Source organism: Bombina bombina, chromosome 7, assembly GCF_027579735.1.
Source record: "Bombina bombina isolate aBomBom1 chromosome 7, aBomBom1.pri, whole genome shotgun sequence".
In the NCBI taxonomy this organism is placed as follows: domain Eukaryota; kingdom Metazoa; phylum Chordata; class Amphibia; order Anura; family Bombinatoridae; genus Bombina; species Bombina bombina.
The window spans coordinates 291,259,736-291,280,938 of record NC_069505.1 but is presented as its reverse complement, the minus strand read 5'-3'; the positions used below and the strand labels follow the sequence as shown (position 1 = coordinate 291,280,938).

General features: G+C 40.3%; 1 protein-coding gene across 1 annotated transcript in view; it reads right to left on the bottom strand.

Moving 5' to 3' along the window:
- Window positions 1–4,604: 4,604 nt before the first annotated feature.
- The window catches only part of TXNRD3 (thioredoxin reductase 3), a 44,265-nt gene continuing 27,666 nt past the window's right edge, over window positions 4,605–21,203 (bottom strand). Inside the window, exons 9-16 of the mRNA XM_053720841.1 lie at window positions 19,157–19,382; window positions 17,480–17,572; window positions 17,182–17,258; window positions 13,132–13,288; window positions 12,241–12,348; window positions 12,012–12,107; window positions 11,750–11,884; window positions 4,605–5,494 (exon numbers count right to left, since the gene is read on the bottom strand). Coding sequence (XP_053576816.1) covers window positions 5,432–5,494; window positions 11,750–11,884; window positions 12,012–12,107; window positions 12,241–12,348; window positions 13,132–13,288; window positions 17,182–17,258; window positions 17,480–17,572; window positions 19,157–19,382 — 955 coding nt within the window. The 3' untranslated portion in view covers window positions 4,605–5,431. The remainder of the gene's footprint in view (window positions 5,495–11,749; window positions 11,885–12,011; window positions 12,108–12,240; window positions 12,349–13,131; window positions 13,289–17,181; window positions 17,259–17,479; window positions 17,573–19,156; window positions 19,383–21,203) is intronic.

Here is a 21,203-nt window from a genome sequence, read left to right as displayed (position 1 = left end):
CCGCATAAATCTCTGTTCCATTGCCTGAGCATGTTTAACTGAAGAGGTTTGAGGTGGAACCGAGCAAGCGGGATGATGTTTAACACCTAACTTTACCACTTCCTTGTTCTTAATGTAGGCAAAAAGAATGACTGGGTTGGGAGGGAGGTGATATTTAACAGCTTTGCTGTGGTGCTCTTTGCTGCCTTCTGCTGGGTAGGAGTGATATTCCCAATAGTAATTAGATGATCCGTGGACTCATCGTGTCATTAAAAAGAAAAAGGATTATACACATTTTTGTGCTATATTTTGTTAATATCCTTCCTTTAAAACAAATACTTTTTTTTTTTTTTAAATGACTGTATTAAAATGTAATTTGTGAAATCCCTGATACTGCTATGTGATTCGCTCCTACATCTGTTCTTGTTTGCCTATAGTAGATATTCTACCAGTCCCTGCTAATGACAATCTGCAATAAGAAAACAATGCGAAAGATATTGGCGCAGGAGAGGCATGCCCACGAGCATGTACTGGGCAATACCCGACATCTCTCTATATACTGCTGCCACCTGTTTCATAACAATAAGGTATAGGGGCAAGATGCATGACCACTATCATGTACAGTGGTATACACCAGACATCTCTCTATATACTGCTGAAACTGGACGCTTGTCACGTTACAATAAGGTATAGGGGCAGGAGGCATTACCACTATCATCTACTGTGGTATACACTAGACCTGGCACCAGACATCTCTCTGTGATACTGCTGACACCCGATCCTGGTTTCATTACAATCAGGTATAGGGGCAGGAGGCATGACCACTATCATCTACTGTGGTATACTCTACACCTGGCACCAGACATCTCTCTGTGATACTGCTGACACCCGATGCTCGTCTTGTTACAATAAGACGAAAGTGCAGCAGAGGCATGCCCACTTGCATGCACAGGGGTATACGAAAGAAAAATATTGTGCTTCATATACCATTAACTGTGAAATTACACACAGCTGTCATGCATTTAATGCAACTTATCACCTCCAAACTATCCAAAAACAGCGTAACCAGTAGTGACAATGGTAACCACTACCTGAGGGCGTCAATTACCTGTAATGCCAAGCAAATTGACAAGACTTAACTACTTATGGCCCCGCTGGCAAAGATTATAGGGGTGTTTTGGGCATAAAACCCCCTGAATTCAGCTAAACTAAATGAGCTGCAGCTTGGTTGATGCAATGTCAGAATGAGTAATCTCTCCGAGACGGTACTGGTTTTTCTCAGTGTGCCTTAGGTCTAAATTCAGCATCTAATGCCCATGTAAACGCCAAGTGTAGATGTCCTGGGAATAGCCAGTAGGTAATTATGTACTCAGCTGCAGCACCTTCCTTTACATTGCATCATGGCAGCAGCAGACTGTATTCAGTAGAATGCACATTTGAGAAAATGCAAGCACTGTTACAATGGTCTAAAAATGTCAGCGCAGCTCGCCGAAACCCAGGGGGATTGGCAGATAAAACCGCATTTCACCTGGGAGTCCGGTGACATCTCCATACTGGCTGATCTTTGTTGAACCCTCTGTTTAGCAGGCACTTTGGAATGGGAAACCAGATCCCAGTTGGAGAACCCCTTAAAGCACTTCAGAGTGTTTGCTAAAGTTAAAACATAACTGAAAAATGCTGAGAGATGGGGTGGAGTAAAGCTCTGCAATGTAGGAGTTTTGGCTCCACCTGGTGGACAGGAAGTTTAAGACTTCACGTGAGGATTCATGAATAAATAATCTGAAACAAATTAAACTTTCATGGTTGGGATAAAGTATACATATTAAAATACTTTTCAATGTACTTCTGTTATTTAATTTACTTTGTTGAAAAGCATATGTTTTGTGTTACTGGGGGCTAGCTGGTGTTTGCTGCAACACACATACGCCTCGTCTTTGGCTAACCTCGATTCCCAGTGGTGCATTGCTGCTCTACAGCCGGAGTGAAACAGTTATAGCATTTTATTATTGCTTATAACACATGACAGTTTTATTGTTTGCACTTATCTCCCTTTAACCTCTTAAGGACATATGACAGAATTTTTCCATCATAAAACAATTGAGCAAACTGAAAGCTGTGTCCTTAAAGGGTTAAACTTTATATACTCTGAATCACAATAAAAAGTTTTCCTTTGATACTTGATGACATGCTGCACATACTTTAAATTTCAGAACGGTCTCCTATTAAGCTTCCTCATTACTACTCTTGTAAGAGGATCTTGTTGCAATATGTACCAATACTTTATAACCTCAGCTCATTTCACAAGGGCTTATAAACATGAGCCAAATTTCTTTAGCAAGAATTTACCTCAACTTTATGGGCGTTTCCCCAATATACAACTTCTTTGGAGCCTTTGGAACTTACCTAATGGATCATTAAATATATTTATTTTAACTACTCCTTTTCAATAAATGTGTTGATCCACTAATACACAATCTAAATTTACTGTTATTCTTTTCTGTTAAGAGTTAAGCTAACTATACAACAATTAAGTCAGGAAAATGTGTGCAGAATCCCAGCACCACAAATGAGGATATCCATATAACAATATGGCTTATTAGATGCAAAGCGATTACTCCCCCCCCAACAGTTTAGATGTAGAATAAGTTTTTTTTGTTTGTTTTTTTTTAATGTATTTAACCGATCTTAAAACATTGAGAAGTCTTGGTTTAATTATCTCACCTGCAATGGTCAAAGGATAAACTCCTGCACTGATCAAGCGAATAGAATGCTGAAGGTTAGGAAAGAAGACACTTGCAAGATACACTCTAGCTACTCTGCTTACAGTGGGGAACAAAATAATTCAGCCAATTGAGAAAGTGTTTTCCCCCAGGAGCTTTTTAAATAGGCATACAAGCCAACTGATTTTAATTACTACCTGGCTAAAATGTAAGCCAATATTAAAAAAGGGACATTAAACACTAGATACCTTTAAAATCATAGTATTGATGTCATTTACTGCCCCCTAAAATCATGAGGCTCGCTGTGTCACTACATTCCAGTGCTAATATGTTTGCACATATGTAACCTAGGCACCAATGTCAGCACCATGATTAGCAGGAGGTGCACGAGATGTATTTAGTGTGTAACGCACAGTATCTCTCCTTCACATACCTGCAGTGTAACCTAGGTACCAATATGGCAGCACCATGATTAGAGCAGGCTGAATCAAATGTATTTAATGCTTAATGTCCCTTTAAACTAAAAAATAGCTAAAATTTTAAACATTTTCAATATTTGTTGCATATATCAAACCCTTTGCTAAGCCATTTTGAGCTTTTTTAAAAATATATATTTTTAATTTTTTAAACTTTTTTTTCCCTCCAGAACCCCAAGACTTATACCGTTGGAAAGGTTAGGCAATTACCTTTCCAACGGTGGGTCTGTAGCTGCTTAGATGCCTGAGATACAGGCTTCTAAGCAGCATGCCCCCATCTCCCTACACTTGTCCATTGTCAACTTGAAATAAATTTGTGTGGTGACATCACGTCATTGCATGTGACATCACTGCACCAAACCTGAAGCCCCGGCGATGCCCGTCACTATACAGGCCAGATCGCCAGGGTGGGAGTGGGAGCTCCCAGATTTCCCTCAAGGTGAGTGCCAACGACAGCTCTGAGCCTCAGCACCTGACTGGGACAATTTGCAAAGGTTCAGAGCCGTCATTAGCACTCAAAGGGTTAAAGGGACATGAAACCCAAAAATTCCCATGATTCAGATAGAGAATACAATTTTAAACAACTTTCTAATTTATTTTTATTATCCAATTTGCTTCATTCTTTTGGTATAAATTTGTCAAAGGAGCATCAATATATCTATATGTATATATCTATATATCCACCCATCAGCAGCTAGAACCTAGGTTCTTGGACGCTTCTGTGCATACCTAGATAATCCTTTCAGCAAAGTTGAAAGTTGTTAAAAATTGTATTCTCCATCTAAATCATGAAAAAAAAAAAAAAGTGTTTCAAGTCCCTTTAAATCAATATGTGCTTTAGCATAGCTTAAGTTACATTTATAACCATCAGAAAATGCTATAATATAGCAATGACACAAACATTAAAATTATGGTTGAGATAATCTGAGATTAAAATCCTCCATGTCTCAAAAGTTAATCAATACAAATTTTTGCATAGCAAATTAGCACATCTAGGCAAGTCTTACCCAGAATCCTCTTGTGCATCAGCAAGAATGTATGTGGAGTTTTACTGGGGAAATGCAAGCGGAGAACTTGCCTAGATGTGCTAAACATACATACCTTTATTGCTGAATTTAAACCCACAACATTGCTTAACCCCTTAACTCAGTTAAGACGTTCATTGCCGTCCTAACTGTGCTTGGTTTTAGCGTAGTTACAATGACATGGAACACCCTGTTCTGAAGCAGCTACGGCTTCCTAACTGGTAGTTCGGACTGAAAGGCGTGCCTAGCATAATAGGCTCTCCCCCCAGACCCGATCCCATCATTGAAATCACAAGGTCGTACATGCTTTCAATGTTTTACTGATTTGTTAACATCAGATGTAACAAATTAGTACCGGCAGGAAGGGGTTGAATAGTTTGGTTAATAAACACAACACCACAGGATTGAAAACATTGTTATTTATTGTTTTTTGTAGACTCTCAAATGGCAAGAGACAGTAACGTAGCAAAAACTAAAATGCCGAAGATGTTGAATCACTTCAGTAGATGTTGGGCGCATCAGGTTACAGACGTAGGACAGTGCAACCTCAGACAGATGAAAATGAAGCAACAGAGAAATTAAACTCCTAATGAACAACCTGCAGCACAGTCCTCGCTACATACTGTCACACAAGTAACGGAACTGGCTGGGCAAGCAGGCGACAGTAACGCAGGCTCATTGCTATTACACCAGTGCTTAAATCAGACAAGTAAAGTATTTCAGCTTCTGGTAAACCCTATCCTCTGGTATTAGGAAACTTTTTCTGATCATAAATAAATCCTAGATAAAACAGGCAGCAGTCACAACCTATCAGACGGAAAACTACAATGCAACAATTTTTCCCTATATGGAAACTTTCCAAATGTACAAAGAACGGAATACAAAGAATGTACAGAGGTGCTGTGTGTGCGTACAGTACAATAAAAATATTCTATATTCAAGATGACAAACGGTCTGAGCCGTCCCAGGTGATCAGTCAGAGTTCTCCCTAAGCTTAGGGTAGTGAGCAAAGACTTCAAAGATGCATTTAAGTAAAATGCTACCGAGGCAAGCCCAGATCCAACAGTAACGCCTGCTGCTACATAAACCCAGGGACACCTCTACTGCGGCCAACACATCAGCAACGCTCATGAGAACTCTCCCATGAGCAGCTCATGCCCAACAGATGCTGGAATAGTGTTAGCGCAACACAGGTGAAATCCTGGGGAGAAGGTAACAGCAGGGTCTAACCTCAGCAACCCTTCTGAGTGATGTCTCCTCCAGATGATTTAGTGACATCCATAGTAGTGAAGACCTGCAATGTAAGAGTCTGTGTCAATACATACCGCATTACACCCCAAGACAGAGCCTTCTGCACCATGCATGGCGCATTACACCCCAACATAAACGCACTGCCCACATATCAGGCACATACAGAAAATCCCTAATTCTACTGGATAAATCATGAAACTCCCTCGTTATGTATCAAGTGGCAGAGGTAAAAACTGTAAAGCTCGGCAGCAAGTTTAGCATTTAAACAGTTAATGTTATTAGTGGATGAAAATAGGCAGCTTGTCTTAGTTTATAAAAAAACAGAATTTATGTTTACCTGATAAATTTCTTTCTCCAACGGTGTGTCCGGTCCACGGCGTCATCCTTACTTGTGGGATATTCTCTTCCCCAACAGGAAATGGCAAAGAGCCCAGCAAAGCTGGTCACATGATCCCTCCTAGGCTCCGCCTACCCCAGTCATTCGACCGACGTTAAGGAGGAATATTTGCATAGGAGAAACCATATGGTACCGTGGTGACTGTAGTTAAAGAAAATAAATTATCAGACCTGATTAAAAAACCAGGGCGGGCCGTGGACCGGACACACCGTTGGAGAAAGAAATTTATCAGGTAAACATAAATTCTGTTTTCTCCAACATAGGTGTGTCCGGTCCACGGCGTCATCCTTACTTGTGGGAACCAATACCAAAGCTTTAGGACACGGATGAAGGGAGGGAGCAAATCAGGTCACCTAAATGGAAGGCACCACGGCTTGCAAAACCTTTCTCCCAAAAATAGCCTCAGAAGAAGCAAAAGTATCAAACTTGTAAAATTTGGTAAAAGTGTGCAGTGAAGACCAAGTCGCTGCCCTACATATCTGATCAACAGAAGCCTCGTTCTTGAAGGCCCATGTGGAAGCCACAGCCCTAGTGGAATGAGCTGTGATTCTTTCGGGAGGCTGCCGTCCGGCAGTCTCGTAAGCCAATCTGATGATGCTTTTAATCCAAAAAGAGAGAGAGGTAGAAGTTGCTTTTTGACCTCTCCTTTTACCTGAATAAACAACAAACAAGGAAGATGTTTGTCTAAAATCCTTTGTAGCATCTAAATAGAATTTTAGAGCGCGAACAACATCCAAATTGTGCAACAAACGTTCCTTCTTTGAAACTGGTTTCGGACACAGAGAAGGTACGATAATCTCCTGGTTAATGTTTTTGTTAGAAACAACTTTTGGAAGAACTAAATTGAGACTCCAAGGAGGAGTCAAAGGTTTGTAAACAGGCTTGATTCTAACCAGAGCCTGAACAAAGGCTTGAACATCTGGCACAGCTGCCAGCTTTTTGTGAAGTAACACCGACAAGGCAGAAATCTGTCCCTTCAGGGAACTTGCAGATAATCCTTTTTCCAATCCTTCTTGAAGGAAGGATAGAATCCTAGGAATCTTAACCTTGTCCCAAGGGAATCCTTTAGATTCACACCAACAGATATATTTTTTTCCAAATTTTGTGGTAAATCTTTCTAGTTACAGGCTTTCTGGCCTGAACAAGAGTATCGATAACAGAATCTGAGAATCCTCGCTTCGATAAAATCAAGCGTTCAATCTCCAAGCAGTCAGCTGGAGTGAAACCAGATTCGGATGTTCGAACGGACCCTGAACAAGAAGGTCTCGTCTCAAAGGTAGCTTCCAAGGTGGAGCCGATGACATATTCACCAGATCTGCATACCAAGTCCTGCGTGGCCACGCAGGAGCTATCAAGATCACCGACGCCCTCTCCTGATTGATCCTGGCTACCAGCCTGGGGATGAGAGGAAATGGCGGGAACACATAAGCTAGTTTGAAGGTCCAAGGTGCTACTAGTGCATCCACTAGAGCCGCCTAGGGATCCCTGGATCTGGCCCCGTAGCAAGGAACTTTGAAGTTCTGACGAGAGGCCATCAGATCCATGTCTGGAATGCCCCACAGGTGAGTGACTTGGGCAAAGATTTCCGGATGGAGTTCCCACTCCCCCGGATGCAATGTCTGACGACTCAGAAAATCCGCTTCCCAATTTTCCACTCCTGGGATGTGGATAGCAGACAGGTGGCAGGAGTGAGACTCCGCCCATAGAATGATTTTGGTCACTTCTTCCATCGCTAGGGAACTCCTTGTTCCCCCCTGATGGTTGATGTACGCAACAGTTGTCATGTTGTCTGATTGAAACCGTATGAACTTGGTCCTCGCTAGCTGAGGCCAGGCCTTGAGAGCATTGAATATCGCTCTCAGTTCCAGAATATTTATCGGTAGAAGAGATTCTTCCCGAGACCAAAGACCCTGAGCTTTCAGGGATCCCCAGACCGCGCCCCAGCCCATCAGACTGGCGTCGGTCGTGACAATGACCCACTCTGGTCTGCGGAATGTCATCCCTTGTGACAGGTTGTCCAGGGACAGCCACCAACGGAGTGAGTCTCTGGTCCTCTGATTTACTTGTATCTTCGGAGACAAGTCTGTATAGTCCCCATTCCACTGACTGAGCATGCACAGTTGTAATGGTCTTAGATGAATGCGCGCAAAAGGAACTATGTCCATTGCCGCTACCATCAACCCGATCACTTCCATGCACTGAGCTATGGAAGGAAGAGGAACGGAATGAAGTATCCGACAAGAGTCTAGAAGTTTTGTTTTTCTGACCTCTGTCAGAAAAATCCTCATTTCTAAGGAGTCTATAATTGTTCCCAAGAAGGGAACCCTTGTTGACGGGGATAGAGAACTCTTTTCCACGTTCACTTTCCATCCGTGAGATCTGAGAAAGGCCAGGACGATGTCCGTGTGAGCCTTTGCTTGAGGAAGGGACGACGCTTGAATCAGAATGTCGTCCAAGTAAGGTACTACCGCAACGCCCCTTGGTCGTAGCACAGCTAGAAGGGACCCTAGTACCTTTGTGAAAATCCTTGGAGCAGTGGCTAATCCGAAAGGAAGCGCCACGAACTGGTAATGTTTGTCCAGGAATGCGAACCTTAGGAACCGATGATGTTCCTTGTGGATAGGAATATGTAGATACGCATCCTTTAAATCCACCGTGGTCATGAATTGACCTTCCTGGATGGAAGGAAGAATAGTTCGAATGGTTTCCATCTTGAACGATGGAACCTTGAGAAACTTGTTTAAGATCTTGAGATCTAAGATTGGTCTGAACGTTCCCTCTTTTTTGGGAACTATGAACAGATTGGAGTAGAACCCCATCCCTTGTTCTCTTAATGGAACTGGATGAATCACTCCCATTTTTAACAGGTCTTCTACACAATGTAAGAACGCCTGTCTTTTTATGTGGTCTGAAGACAACTGAGACCTGTGGAACCTCCCCCTTGGGGGAAGTCCCTTGAATTCCAGAAGATAACCTTGGGAGACTATTTCTAGCGCCCAAGGATCCAGAACATCTCTTGCCCAAGCCTGAGCGAAGAGAGAGAGTCTGCCCCCCACCAGATCCGGTCCCGGATCGGGGGCCAACATTTCATGCTGTCTTGGTAGCAGTGGCAGGTTTCTTGGCCTGCTTTCCCTTGTTCCAGCCTTGCATTGGTCTCCAAGCTGGCTTGGCTTGAGAAGTATTACCCTCTTGCTTAGAGGACGTAGCACTTTGGGCTGGTCCGTTTTTACGAAAGGGACGAAAATTAGGTCTATTTTTTGCCTTGAAAGGCCGATCCTGAGGAAGGGCGTGGCCCTTACCCCCAGTGATATCAGAGATAATCTCTTTCAAGTCAGGGCCAAACAGCGTTTTCCCCTTGAAAGGAATGTTAAGTAGCTTGTTCTTGGAAGACGCATCAGCCGACCAAGATTTCAACCAAAGCGCTCTGCGCGCCACAATAGCAAACCCAGAATTCTTAGCCGCTAACCTAGCCAATTGCAAAGTGGCGTCTAGGGTGAAAGAATTAGCCAATTTGAGAGCATTGATTCTGTCCATAATCTCCTCATAAGGAGGAGAATCACTATCGAGCGTCTTTATCAGCTCATCGAACCAGAAACATGCGGCTGTAGCGACAGGGACAATGCATGAAATTGGTTGTAGAAGGTAACCCTGCTGAACAAACATCTTTTTAAGCAAACCTTCTAATTTTTTATCCATAGGATCTTTGAAAGCACAACTATCCTCTATGGGTATAGTGGTGCGTTTGTTTAAAGTGGAAACCGCTCCCTCGACCTTGGGGACTGTCTGCCATAAGTCCTTTCTGGGGTCGACCATAGGAAACAATTTTTTAAATATGGGGGGAGGGACGAAAGGAATACCGGGCCTTTCCCATTCTTTATTAACAATGTCCGCCACCCGCTTGGGTATAGGAAAAGCTTCTGGGAGCCCCGGCACCTCTAGGAACTTGTCCATTTTACATAGTTTCTCTGGGATGACCAACTTTTCACAATCATCCAGAGTGGATAATACCTCCTTAAGCAGAATGCGGAGATGTTCCAACTTAAATTTAAATGCAATCACATCAGGTTCAGCCTGTTGAGAAATGTTCCCTGAATCAGTAATTTCTCCCTCAGACAAAACCTCCCTGGCCCCATCAGACTGGGTTAGGGGCCCTTCAGAGATATTAATATCAGCGTCGTCATGCTCTTCAGTATCTAAAACAGAGCAGCCACGCTTACGCTGACAAGGGTTCATTTTGGCTAAAATGTTTTTGACAGAATTATCCATTACAGCCGTTAATTGTTGCATAGTAAGGAGTATTGGCGCGCTAGATGTACTAGGGGCCTCCTGAGTGGGCAAGACTCGTGTAGACGAAGGAGGGAATGATGCAGTACCATGCTTACTCCCCTCACTTGAGGAATCATCTTGGGCATCATTGTCATTATCACATAAATCACATTTATTTAAATGAATAGGAATTCTGGCTTCCCCACATTCAGAACACAGTCTATCTGGTAGTTCAGACATGTTAAACAGGCATAAACTTGATAACAAAGTACAAAAACGTTTTAAAATAAAACCGTTACTGTCACTTTAAATTTTAAACTGAACACACTTTATTACTGCAATTGCGAAAAATTCAAAATTCACCAAATTTTCACCACAGTGTCTTAAAGCCTTAAAAGTATTGCACACCAAATTTGGAAGCTTTAACCCTTAAAATAACGGAACCGGAGCCGTTTAAAACTTTAACCCCTTTACAGTCCCTGGTATCTGCTTTGCTGAGACCCAACCAAGCCCAAAGGGGAATACGATACCAAATGACGCCTTCAGAAAGTCTTTTCTAAGTATCAGAGCTCCTCTCACATGCGACTGCATGCCATGCCTCTCAAAAACAAGTGCGCCACACCGGCGCGAAAATGAGGCTCTGCTTAAGCTTTGGGAAAGCCCCTAAGGAATAAGGTGTCTAATACAGTGCCTGCCGATATTATTATATCAAAAATACCCAGATAAAATGATTCCTCAAGGCTAAATATGTGTTAATAATGAATCGATTTAGCCCAGAAACAGTCTACAGTCTTAAAAAGCCCTTGTGAAGCCCTTATTTATGATCGTAATAAACATGGCTTACCGGATCCCATAGGGAAAATGACAGCTTCCAGCATTACATCGTCTTGTTAGAATGTGTCATACCTCAAGCAGCAAGAGACTGCACACTGTTCCCCCAACTGAAGTTAATTGCTCTCAACAGTCCTGTGTGGAACAGCCATGGATTTTAGTTACGGTTGCTAAAATCATTTTCCTCATACAAACAGAAATCTTCATCTCTTTTCTGTTTCTGAGTAAATAGTACATACCAGCACTATTTCAAAATAACAAACTCTTGATTGAATAATAAAAACTACAGTTAAACACTAAAAAACTCTAAGCCATCTCCGTGGAGATGTTGCCTGTACAACGGCAAAGAGAATGACTGGGGTAGGCGGAGCCTAGGAGGGATCATGTGACCAGCTTTGCTGGGCTCTTTGCCATTTCCTGTTGGGGAAGAGAATATCCCACAAGTAAGGATGACGCCGTGGACCGGACACACCTATGTTGGAGAAAATCTAATATTTCCAAGTTCAATTGTGTAAAATAAAATATATATATATATATATATATATATATACACACACACACGTATACACACATATATATATATATATATATATATATATATATATACACATATATATATATAATTTTTTTAATTCATCACTAGGAAAGGTTTGACTTGTTTTAGTTCATTGTAACTGCAAATGCATAAGCAAAACTGTCAGCATGTGCAAGCATATAGCTAGTGCCCCATTGACTTTCTGTAATGCCCATGCCCCAGACTTTAGACTGTGCCCCAGGCTCTAAATATTGCCCCCCCAGGCTTACCTCTGCACATGTGGGATGGATGCCAATGGTTTCATCAAGTTTCTCTTTTGTCAAACCACACTTCATTGCAACACCAAAGCCCTGAGTAATCTCTCCAGCATTTGGACCCAAAACATGGAACCCGATCACTCGTTCCTGCAAAAATATAATATCAGGCAGCATAATGTCATGTACATCGTCCTATGGCTCCCAATCACTGGCCGAGCTGCACCATTTGACAAACAAAATTATAAAGTTTACTGCACATATCCAAGGTACTTACCTGATCCTGTTTATTGCAGATAATCTTTGCAAAACAAGTGTTGTTATCACGACTTGGGACTGTCCATTCAAGGGGCCAAAACAGAGTGTGATAAATCTAAAAAAAAAAAAAAATAGAGGAAAGAAAGGGATGTGACATTGTCAATACAGAACAATGGGAACACTTATGTGGAACATAGAATTAAAGGCCTACAAAATGCACAAAGGTTTAGTATTTAAGCTTCAGATACCTCCAAGTTTTCTTCTCCAAAGATTTCAGTGGCCTTCTCCTCAGAATACCCGCAGCAGCCGTACTCCAGGGGCGTAAACACAGTTGTAGGAACATTGATATAATCACACTGTAACAGACAGAGAAGAGAGTTAAGGGATATACACATTTAGTAATAGCTGCCTATTACTATTGTGACTCAGATCCAGGCAGCGCGGCTTCAGCATCTTCCCAAGTGATGCCACAAACTGGAGGAATTCCATTTACTAACTTCCTTAACTGTATGTCTGCTGCTGAGGACATTACACTAAACGTATGATCAGTAGGACATAAAGGCAGTATTCTTGTACATATGCTTTATCAACTCTTCTGTTCTTGCTGTGGGCCAATTTATAATTAAAAGGAGCAGAAAATATTGCGAGTAGCTCTTTCCCTAATTTGTTCTCAGCAGAGGCGATTATATAAGAGGCCTTTAAAATTAGGGACAATTGCATAACAATATGGTAGCAAAACTAAAACTTAACAGTTTAAAAAAAAATAAAAGCCCCCTTAACCGTCAGCAGTTCCTGGGTCTATGAAGCCAACTCACTAAAGAAGAGAACGATAGGAGAGCGCAAGAAAACCAGCTGCACATAATACAGGACCTAGTGAGACTGGAGAGGGTTGTTAGTGGATTTGGGGCGGATACCGTTTTGTTTCATACACCCCACTAGCTTTGTGTCACCTGTGCCTTCCCTTTTCTATTCTATGGTAAAAACCTTATTCAGGGACTTCATCTTATGAATTCTCTCAGGAACTTGTTGGCATATTATAATAAACATCTGCACAAATTAGTGCTCTTGGGATATCTGTAACTGAAGTCTTGAGCTCAGGCAGCACATTTTTCTATAGATATTAAAGAGAGAAACTATACCTTAATGGTGGAGCCGCCATATAGTCTCCGGGCCAACAGTCTCCCGGCCTGGATAGCCACTGGAGTCAGTTCCCACTTTCCATCTAAGATGTCCCCAATAGCGTAAATATGAGGCACGTTTGTTTGCTCCTGATCATTCACTGGAATCTTCCCGTTTCTGTCATAGATGGAAGAGGGGAAAGAACAAAAAAAAAAAAAAAAAAACAAATACCATGAGATATAAACAACTAAAATCTACAGGTAGACAGATTTCACATGACTTAAAATGAAAAAGATCTTTACATTACTGCAAAATACAAATTTACAAGTAACAGTAACTTACATATTTGTAACCAGAGAAGCATGTATTATAAACCGATTTGTGTGTGGCACATTCACAAGCGCAAATCAGGCTCTGAAAAGAGCCGAATGCTGATGGTGGCCATTATAGTCAGCATTCGTTTTTAAAAGTTATAACAACCCAAATGCACATATCTAGTTATGACACTAATTCAATTCAAAGGGTATCATCTCAACACCCATGAATTCTATTTAACAATTACCACGACATTAATTCTACTAGTGCGCCTGTTAAGGCTTTTACAGAAGATCATTACTAATCATCTGGTTGCAGAGTTTATTTAAAAGGATGTCCATATCAAACCCTAACACCAGTGTGTAAGAAGTAGAATTAAAGGGATACTAACCCCCCAAAAAGTTATTTAACCCTTTCATGACAGGGTTATAAAGTCTACACCAGAACAACGTTCCGATGTAGACAAATTGAAATCACGATCGCGAGATTTCAATTATGGGATCGGGTCTGGGGGGCGTCCCTATGACGCTAGGAACGCCCTCCAGACCGCAATCAAATCCTGCAAGCCTAGTAGGCTTCAGGACAGCCATTTGGGATGACGTATTCCGTCATAACGGCTTTAAAGCCCAGTGCTGTTGTGACGGAACACAACGGCATTAAAAGGTTAATGGTTCAGATAGAAAGTTGCTTAAATTTGCTGCCCTAATGTACTCCTATTATCAATTTTTCTTCAGTCTCTTGCTATCTTTATTTGTAAAGAAGGAATGTAAAGCTTAGGAGCCAGCCCATTTTAGGTTCAGCACCCTGGATAGCACCTGCTTATTGGTTTCTAAATGTAGCCCCAGAAGCAGAACTTTTTTCACTTTCTGCGATGAGATTTTTTGCAGTAAAAAAATTTCTGCAGGTCATTTTGAAATAATAAATAATAATAATAAATAATAATAATAAATAATAATAATAAATAATAATAATAAATAATAATAATAAATAATAATAATAAATAATAAATAATAAATAATAAATAATAAATAATAAATAATAAATAATAAATAATAATAAATAATAATAAATAATAATAATAAATAATAATAATAATAATAATAATAATAATAATAATAATAATAATAATAATAATAATAATAATAATAATAATAATAATAATAATAATAATAATAATAATAATAATAATAATAATAATAATAATAATAATAATAATAATATATATATATATATATATATATATATATATATATATATATATATATACACACACACACGGTATATGTATGTATGACATACATACACTAGAACACACAAACACATTTTTACCCCTGCATTGAAAACTATTGAATATTATATATATTTTAATGGGACAAATCATGAATTCAATGCATGGGGTTAGCATGAATACAAGACTAGAAGGGACTGATTTACAGCTCGTCTCTGCCTTTTAATGAAAATAGTTTCAGTAAAGCTGTGACTAAAACCAAAACTCCTCTGAAAATACAGGGCAACAGTAACTATTTTAAAATAAAAATTAGAAACACATCTAAATATTTGCTTTGCAGTTGGTGCTCTATATCAAACTCCCGAGCCTTACAGCATCAAAAGTTTTATGTAGGAAGGGTTAACTGTTGGACAAAATAACAGCTGCCTGTCTGAGGGACACAGGTCACAGAAAATAAATTTTAAACAAAACAGAACTCTCAATGCTCTTGCTGAAATCAGAGTTAAAAGGGACAGTATACTGTAAAATAGTTTTTCCCTTAATGTGTTTACAATTGCTTTTTTTACCAACTGCAGAGTAAAAAAAATGTATGAAAATTAGCTTTTTAAGGTTTATTTCTGTATATTAAAGCTCTGATTTTGTGTTTTGAAGCCACAGCCTAATAAAATGGGTTGAGCTTGTAGGTATAATCCAATCTCATTACTGTATCACATTGTGCAAATATACCTGCTTCTTTATCTTATATCTGTCCTTAAAACAATCACCAATACTTTGAGAGAACAATGGAAAATCAACATTTTATTACCTTATCTCTGCTTTATCACACTGGGAGTGTAATTTCTTCTGCTGGCTGTGTTTACAAAGCTTATCTATAGCTGGTACGCGCGGCCACAAACTTTAAGAATAGGTGGGGATACCACATGCTAAATTAACAATTTCAAATGCCAATATAAGGGTAACCCCTCCTCCTCCCGTTACACTTCACTGACATGCTGGGGAGATAAAGGCACAAGGCAAGGGAGATAGTGGGCAGAAGCAACTTTCAGAAGAGCGGCTATAACTCACACCTCTCCCACTTGCAGGACATTAATCCATTCTGCTCTTCCCTGCATCGTTAAAGGAATAGAAGGGCAACGACAATAACCAATTGACATACTAATTAGTGCACTGCTCACCACCTCCTCCTGCACACGATAAGGCGACAGCAATCCAGGGAAGGGACTCAAGTTTTAAACAGACAGAGCAAGTGTGAAAACAACTCCTCCCCCGTTCTGGCGGTTCAAACTAAGTCACAAAAATAGTGCATCAATCAATTTCAGCAGCCGCCAATAATTGCACTGCACAAAAACTGTTTGTAGTACGTGTCAGTTGTTGCTAGGTATTTGAAATCACTGCTCATGAGAATGGCCAATCAGAGAAAAAAAAAAAAATCTGCTGAATAAATTGGAGTTGAGGAAAATTCTCTGCACAGTGCACAACGGACCTTCTTATTTTTTCTGCGGGCATGCTGCAGTTTCTGCGATAACATCGCAGATCGCACTATGTTCTGCATTGGGGAATGTAGCCACCAATCAGCAAGCACTACCCAGGTGAACCAAAAATGGTCCGACTCATAAGCTTTGCATTCCTGCTTTTCAAATAAAGATGGCAAGAAAACTTGAAAAAAAAAGTAGTAAATTAGAAAGTTGCTTAAAATTGCTACGCTATCTGTATCACAAAAGAAAAAAATAATTGAGTTTAGTATCCCTTTAAAATGTGGTGTAGGAAATAATCAGGCATGGGGGTGCTTTGCCTATTCTGGAGTTGTTGACTTGAACAAAATCACAAAGAGAAGTGCCACTAGTGCAGGGGCATACCCATCCCTTGTTCAGCAGGACAATGATCCTAAGCTGTGCCAGGTGTATCTGAAGTCTACAGAAGAGCAAGGACCTCAACCCCACTGAACATCTTTGGGAATAATTGGAAAGGCAAACTAAAGAAAGTGTCTACAGATGACCACAGAGTGCCGGGATAAGCTGTAGACTTCTACAGTTGTACAATCAATGACAGAGTTAAGCTGTAATTAAAAGGGACATGAACACTTTCAGGATTGACAGAGCATGCTATTTTATACAGCTTAAAATGCACTTTATTTTAGAAATCTGCACCATTCTCTTAGTTGAAGGAGCAGCAGCGCATTACTTAGAACTAGCTCAATACATCTGGTGAGCCAGAAACAAGAGGCATAAATGTGCAGCCACCAATCAGCAGTTAGCTCCCAGTAATGCATTGCTGCTCCTGAACCTACCTAGCTATGCTTTTCAATATAGAATACCAAGAGAATGAAGATTAAATAGAAGTAAATTTAAAACTACATGCACCGATTCATGAAGGAAAAAATGTTAGGCTTCAGGTCCCTTTAAGGCAAATCATGGTCAGACTAAAGATTAAGACTATTTTTAGAATGTACCAAACTTGTTTATTTATTAAACTATTACTGGAAATCATGCGTTTGACAACCATGTTGTACACAACACACAGAACTTACCTCTCATTAACTTTAACACCAACCTTCTCAAGGCCAATATTTTTGGTACACGAGTCTCTTCCCACAGCAACTAAAACCTACGGAAGAGAAAGTGACAAAGGACAATTGTTCATTTACGCGACACTGTACTTAAGCAAAATATTGTGCAAGAACAAGTACTCTAGACCTCTCAGGCTTTAACGGGCAAAGCACATGAGCATGTTTCAGTTTTAAAAGTAGAAGCATTTAAGTTTGGAGTTTTATGATCTCCTATAAATACATCACACAAGTGTGTTTTATCAGAACATAAATAACGTACGGTGTTATATTCTCCTTCGATAATCTGATCTCCCTCTGTTGCTTTTGCGACAACTTTGAGTTTTCCTGGAGCACCGTCCTCTAATTTCTCAACCTGCAAAAAAACCATCACAATGACTTAAAATACTGAACCTCAGAATGCCGATCCAGCGCCTGTCTCACAGAACAATTCAGAAGGTTAGCTAGAAAAAAAGATTCATGTGTGCAGAATTTTTTTGCGAGCATGAAGCAAACTGATCCTTTCCAATATAGAAAAAAACAAAAACACCTCTAAATATTTTTGCGGATATAACCTTATGTAGTGACGGTAAAGTCTATTCTGACTCATCTGAGTAGAGCTGCAACAACTAATCGTCATAATCGATAATAATCGATTATGAAAATAGTTGTCAACGAATCTCATAATCGATTAATCGAGTTGCAATTAGTTGGTCTGTGCACAACACCAGCTGCTTCACTCCAATGAACTCCTGCATATGGTATTGTGTTTTATGGTTATGTCCTTAGCCTAAAGGACGTCTACAGACATTTTACTTTTCACTTTTTCAGGACAGTATAAGTTTACAACTACCCCTGGCTTATGTGCAACACAGATATAATAGTCATTTGGATTGTTTATATTAAATCTGGTGATTTGGAACTATGCTTTTCATGATATAGTGCCAAGCTTGTTGTTTACACCTTGCCCCTAGATTGATGGGAGTTATTTAAATTGACGTGCACTATTATCTGTTTGCACAATTATTAGCGTATTGCTTGCTATTGCCGATTATATGTACTGTAAAAATAAATGTGTAAGGCTGTGTCCTGTAATTGATATACAGTCCTTAGCGATTTTTTTTTTTTTTTATATTTTTAATAAATTGTGATATGTACTAGATTCAACCTTTATAAGTATATATCCATTATTTTTAGAGCGGACTAGATATTTCCCCTAACCTTATAGCTGGTTATTTACCATTGCACATAGATATTCAAGATATTTTTATGTTAGAATGAAGTCAAGGGTTACTTTATTGAGAGGCCCCTTGCCAAGGTAGAAAACACTTAGCATTGGTGAAGAGCTAACAAAGATAAATATCCCACTTTGGTGAAATTGGCAAAACCCTACTTATACACCTCAACAGCCTTTTCTCTGCTGCAGGAAATATAGCTGCAAACAGAGAACCAGACTTAGCCAGAAGCATGTGGACATGCTGAGATGTTTGCATTTCAATGCAAAGTTTCTGAGAGAGTGAACAACAGAATGTTATTAACAGTGATAGTCTCTTTCTAGTTCTACCTCTTTTCAAACAGTTTGTGGTTTTGTTTAATTATAAAACTGTGCTCTGCTGATTAAAAATTGAAGAAACTGTTGTGTTAATGTACAGTTTTAGTCTGAAGTTTATATTTGTAACACTCATTATGTGGATTTTATTTAAAACATAGAAAACTATTATTGATTCTCTTTTTATCCGATTAGTCGATTAATCGAAAAAATAATCGGCAGATTAATCGATTATGAAAATAATAGTTAGTTGCAGCCCTACATCTGAGTATCATAAACCCATCAGAAACTAAAGATCTTACAGAATACTGGTTCTTGTGGCAGAGGTCCCCAATCCTAGGCTATCTGCACCCCTAAACACACTAGCTGGACCCTCACACAGCCAGACCAGATTAAGATCCTGTTACTTACAGAGATTGGCACAAATTTCTTGATGAATTTCACACCATGCGTTTCCATGTACGTGCCAGCTTTATTAGCCATTTCTTGGTCAAAACCGCGAAGAAATATGGATCGCACCATTACAGTGACGTCACATCCAATTCCGGCCAGAAATCCAGCACACTCTAATGCCACATATGATGCTCCAACAACTAGTGTCTTTCCAGGGCAGTAGGGTAAAGAGAAAAGGTCATCACTGAAAAGGGGAAAAAAAAAACAAAAAACGAAGAAAAAGTTAAACACAAATCAGTCAGACCACTAGCAATAACATTTCTATAAACAGCTTCCGATACAGTTCAGAAACAAGCCACATAAAAGCAGTACCTGATCTATAAAACAGATATTGGGGATTTTAAATGACTAAATGGCAGCTTGTGAATGACAGTTTGCTGTGTTGTGATGTAGCACTGTTATGAGTAGGGATCTCATGAGACATTCAGCCAGGGCTAATTAAAAGCAGTAATCTTACTAATGAAATGTTATAAGCATTAGCGATACATGTGAGCCGTACAAGCAGCAACTTCAAAGGCTTTTAAATGGATTAAAAATAAGCACTTTAAATAGTTTATGCTGCAACCACAGAAAGGCAAAACACAGGCACAATATTGGCAAAATAACAAAAATATTGAATTTAAACCCAGATTTCTAAGAACGTGAACCAGACACGACATCCACTAAGCTAGAAGCATTTTACAAAGTTCTTAAGTATTAGTCTGTTTCTGAATTTAATTTCAGGATTGTTGGTTGCTCCATTTTAGAAAGTAGCTGAACCGAGTTCACAAACAAGCTTTGTGCACATGATCTATCCAGCATATATGTCTATGCCAAATGGGACAATAGCCGTCACAGGCTGCAGAATGTACTACACTACAGGCAGCCAGCGGTTACGTCTCACACTGTAGTAAAGCACCGGGTGCAGAATGTACTACACTACAGGCCGCCAGCGGTTAAGTCTCACACTGTAGTAAAGCACCGGGTGCAGAATGTACTACACTACAGGCCGCCAGCGGTTAAGTCTCACACTGTAGTAAAGCACCGGGTGCAGAATGTACAACATCACATGCAGCCAGCGGTTACGTCTCACACTGATGTAAAGCACAGGCTGCAGAATGTACTACACTACAGGCAGCCAGCGGTTACGTCTCACACTGTAGTAAAGCACAGGGTGCAGAAAGTACTACACTACATCACACACAGCCAGTGGTTACGTCTCACACTGATGTAAAGCACCGGGTGCAGAATGTACTACATCACATGCAGCCAGCGGTTACGTCTCACACTGATGTAAAGCACAGGCTGCAGAATGTACTACACTACAGGCAGCCAGCGGTTACGTCTCACACTGATGTAAAGCACAGGCTGCAGAATGTACTACACTACAGGCAGCCAGTGGTTACGTCTCACACTGTAGTAAAGCACAGGGTGCAGAAAGTACTACACTACATCACACACAGCCAGTGGTTACGTCTCACACTGATATAAAGCACCGGGGGTGCACAATGTACAGTACATCACAAGCAGCCAGCGGTCACGCCTCACACTGTAGTAAAGCACAGGGTGCAGAATGAATTACAAACTGCAATAGATCCGCTACTTCCAGGATCAAGAACAGGATTGAGGTCCAGTAAATATGTAGATATTTGGCACAAATGACACCTAGGTATTGACATTTCACTAGCTAAAAAAAGGGCTACTTTTGTGCCCAGAGAGACTTTTTCACTTTCTGTGATGAGATTTTCTGCAGGTAAGTCATTCTAAAATGAAATTCAGTTTTAAACTAGGTAGTTAAACTAAAACACCAGCTCAAGTGCGATGTGTTAACTTAAGAATACATTTTATAATATACTTGTCCTAAAGCCCGTGTACACGGGCCATTTTTTGCAGTACAGCGGTCCAACCCTTTGCTCTCTCTAACCCCCCCTCTCTTTTGCCGTCTCTCCCTCCCCCCCCTCTTTTGCCGTCTCCCTCTCCCCCCCCTCTTTTGCCGTCCCTCTCTCTCTCCTCTTTTGCCGTCTCT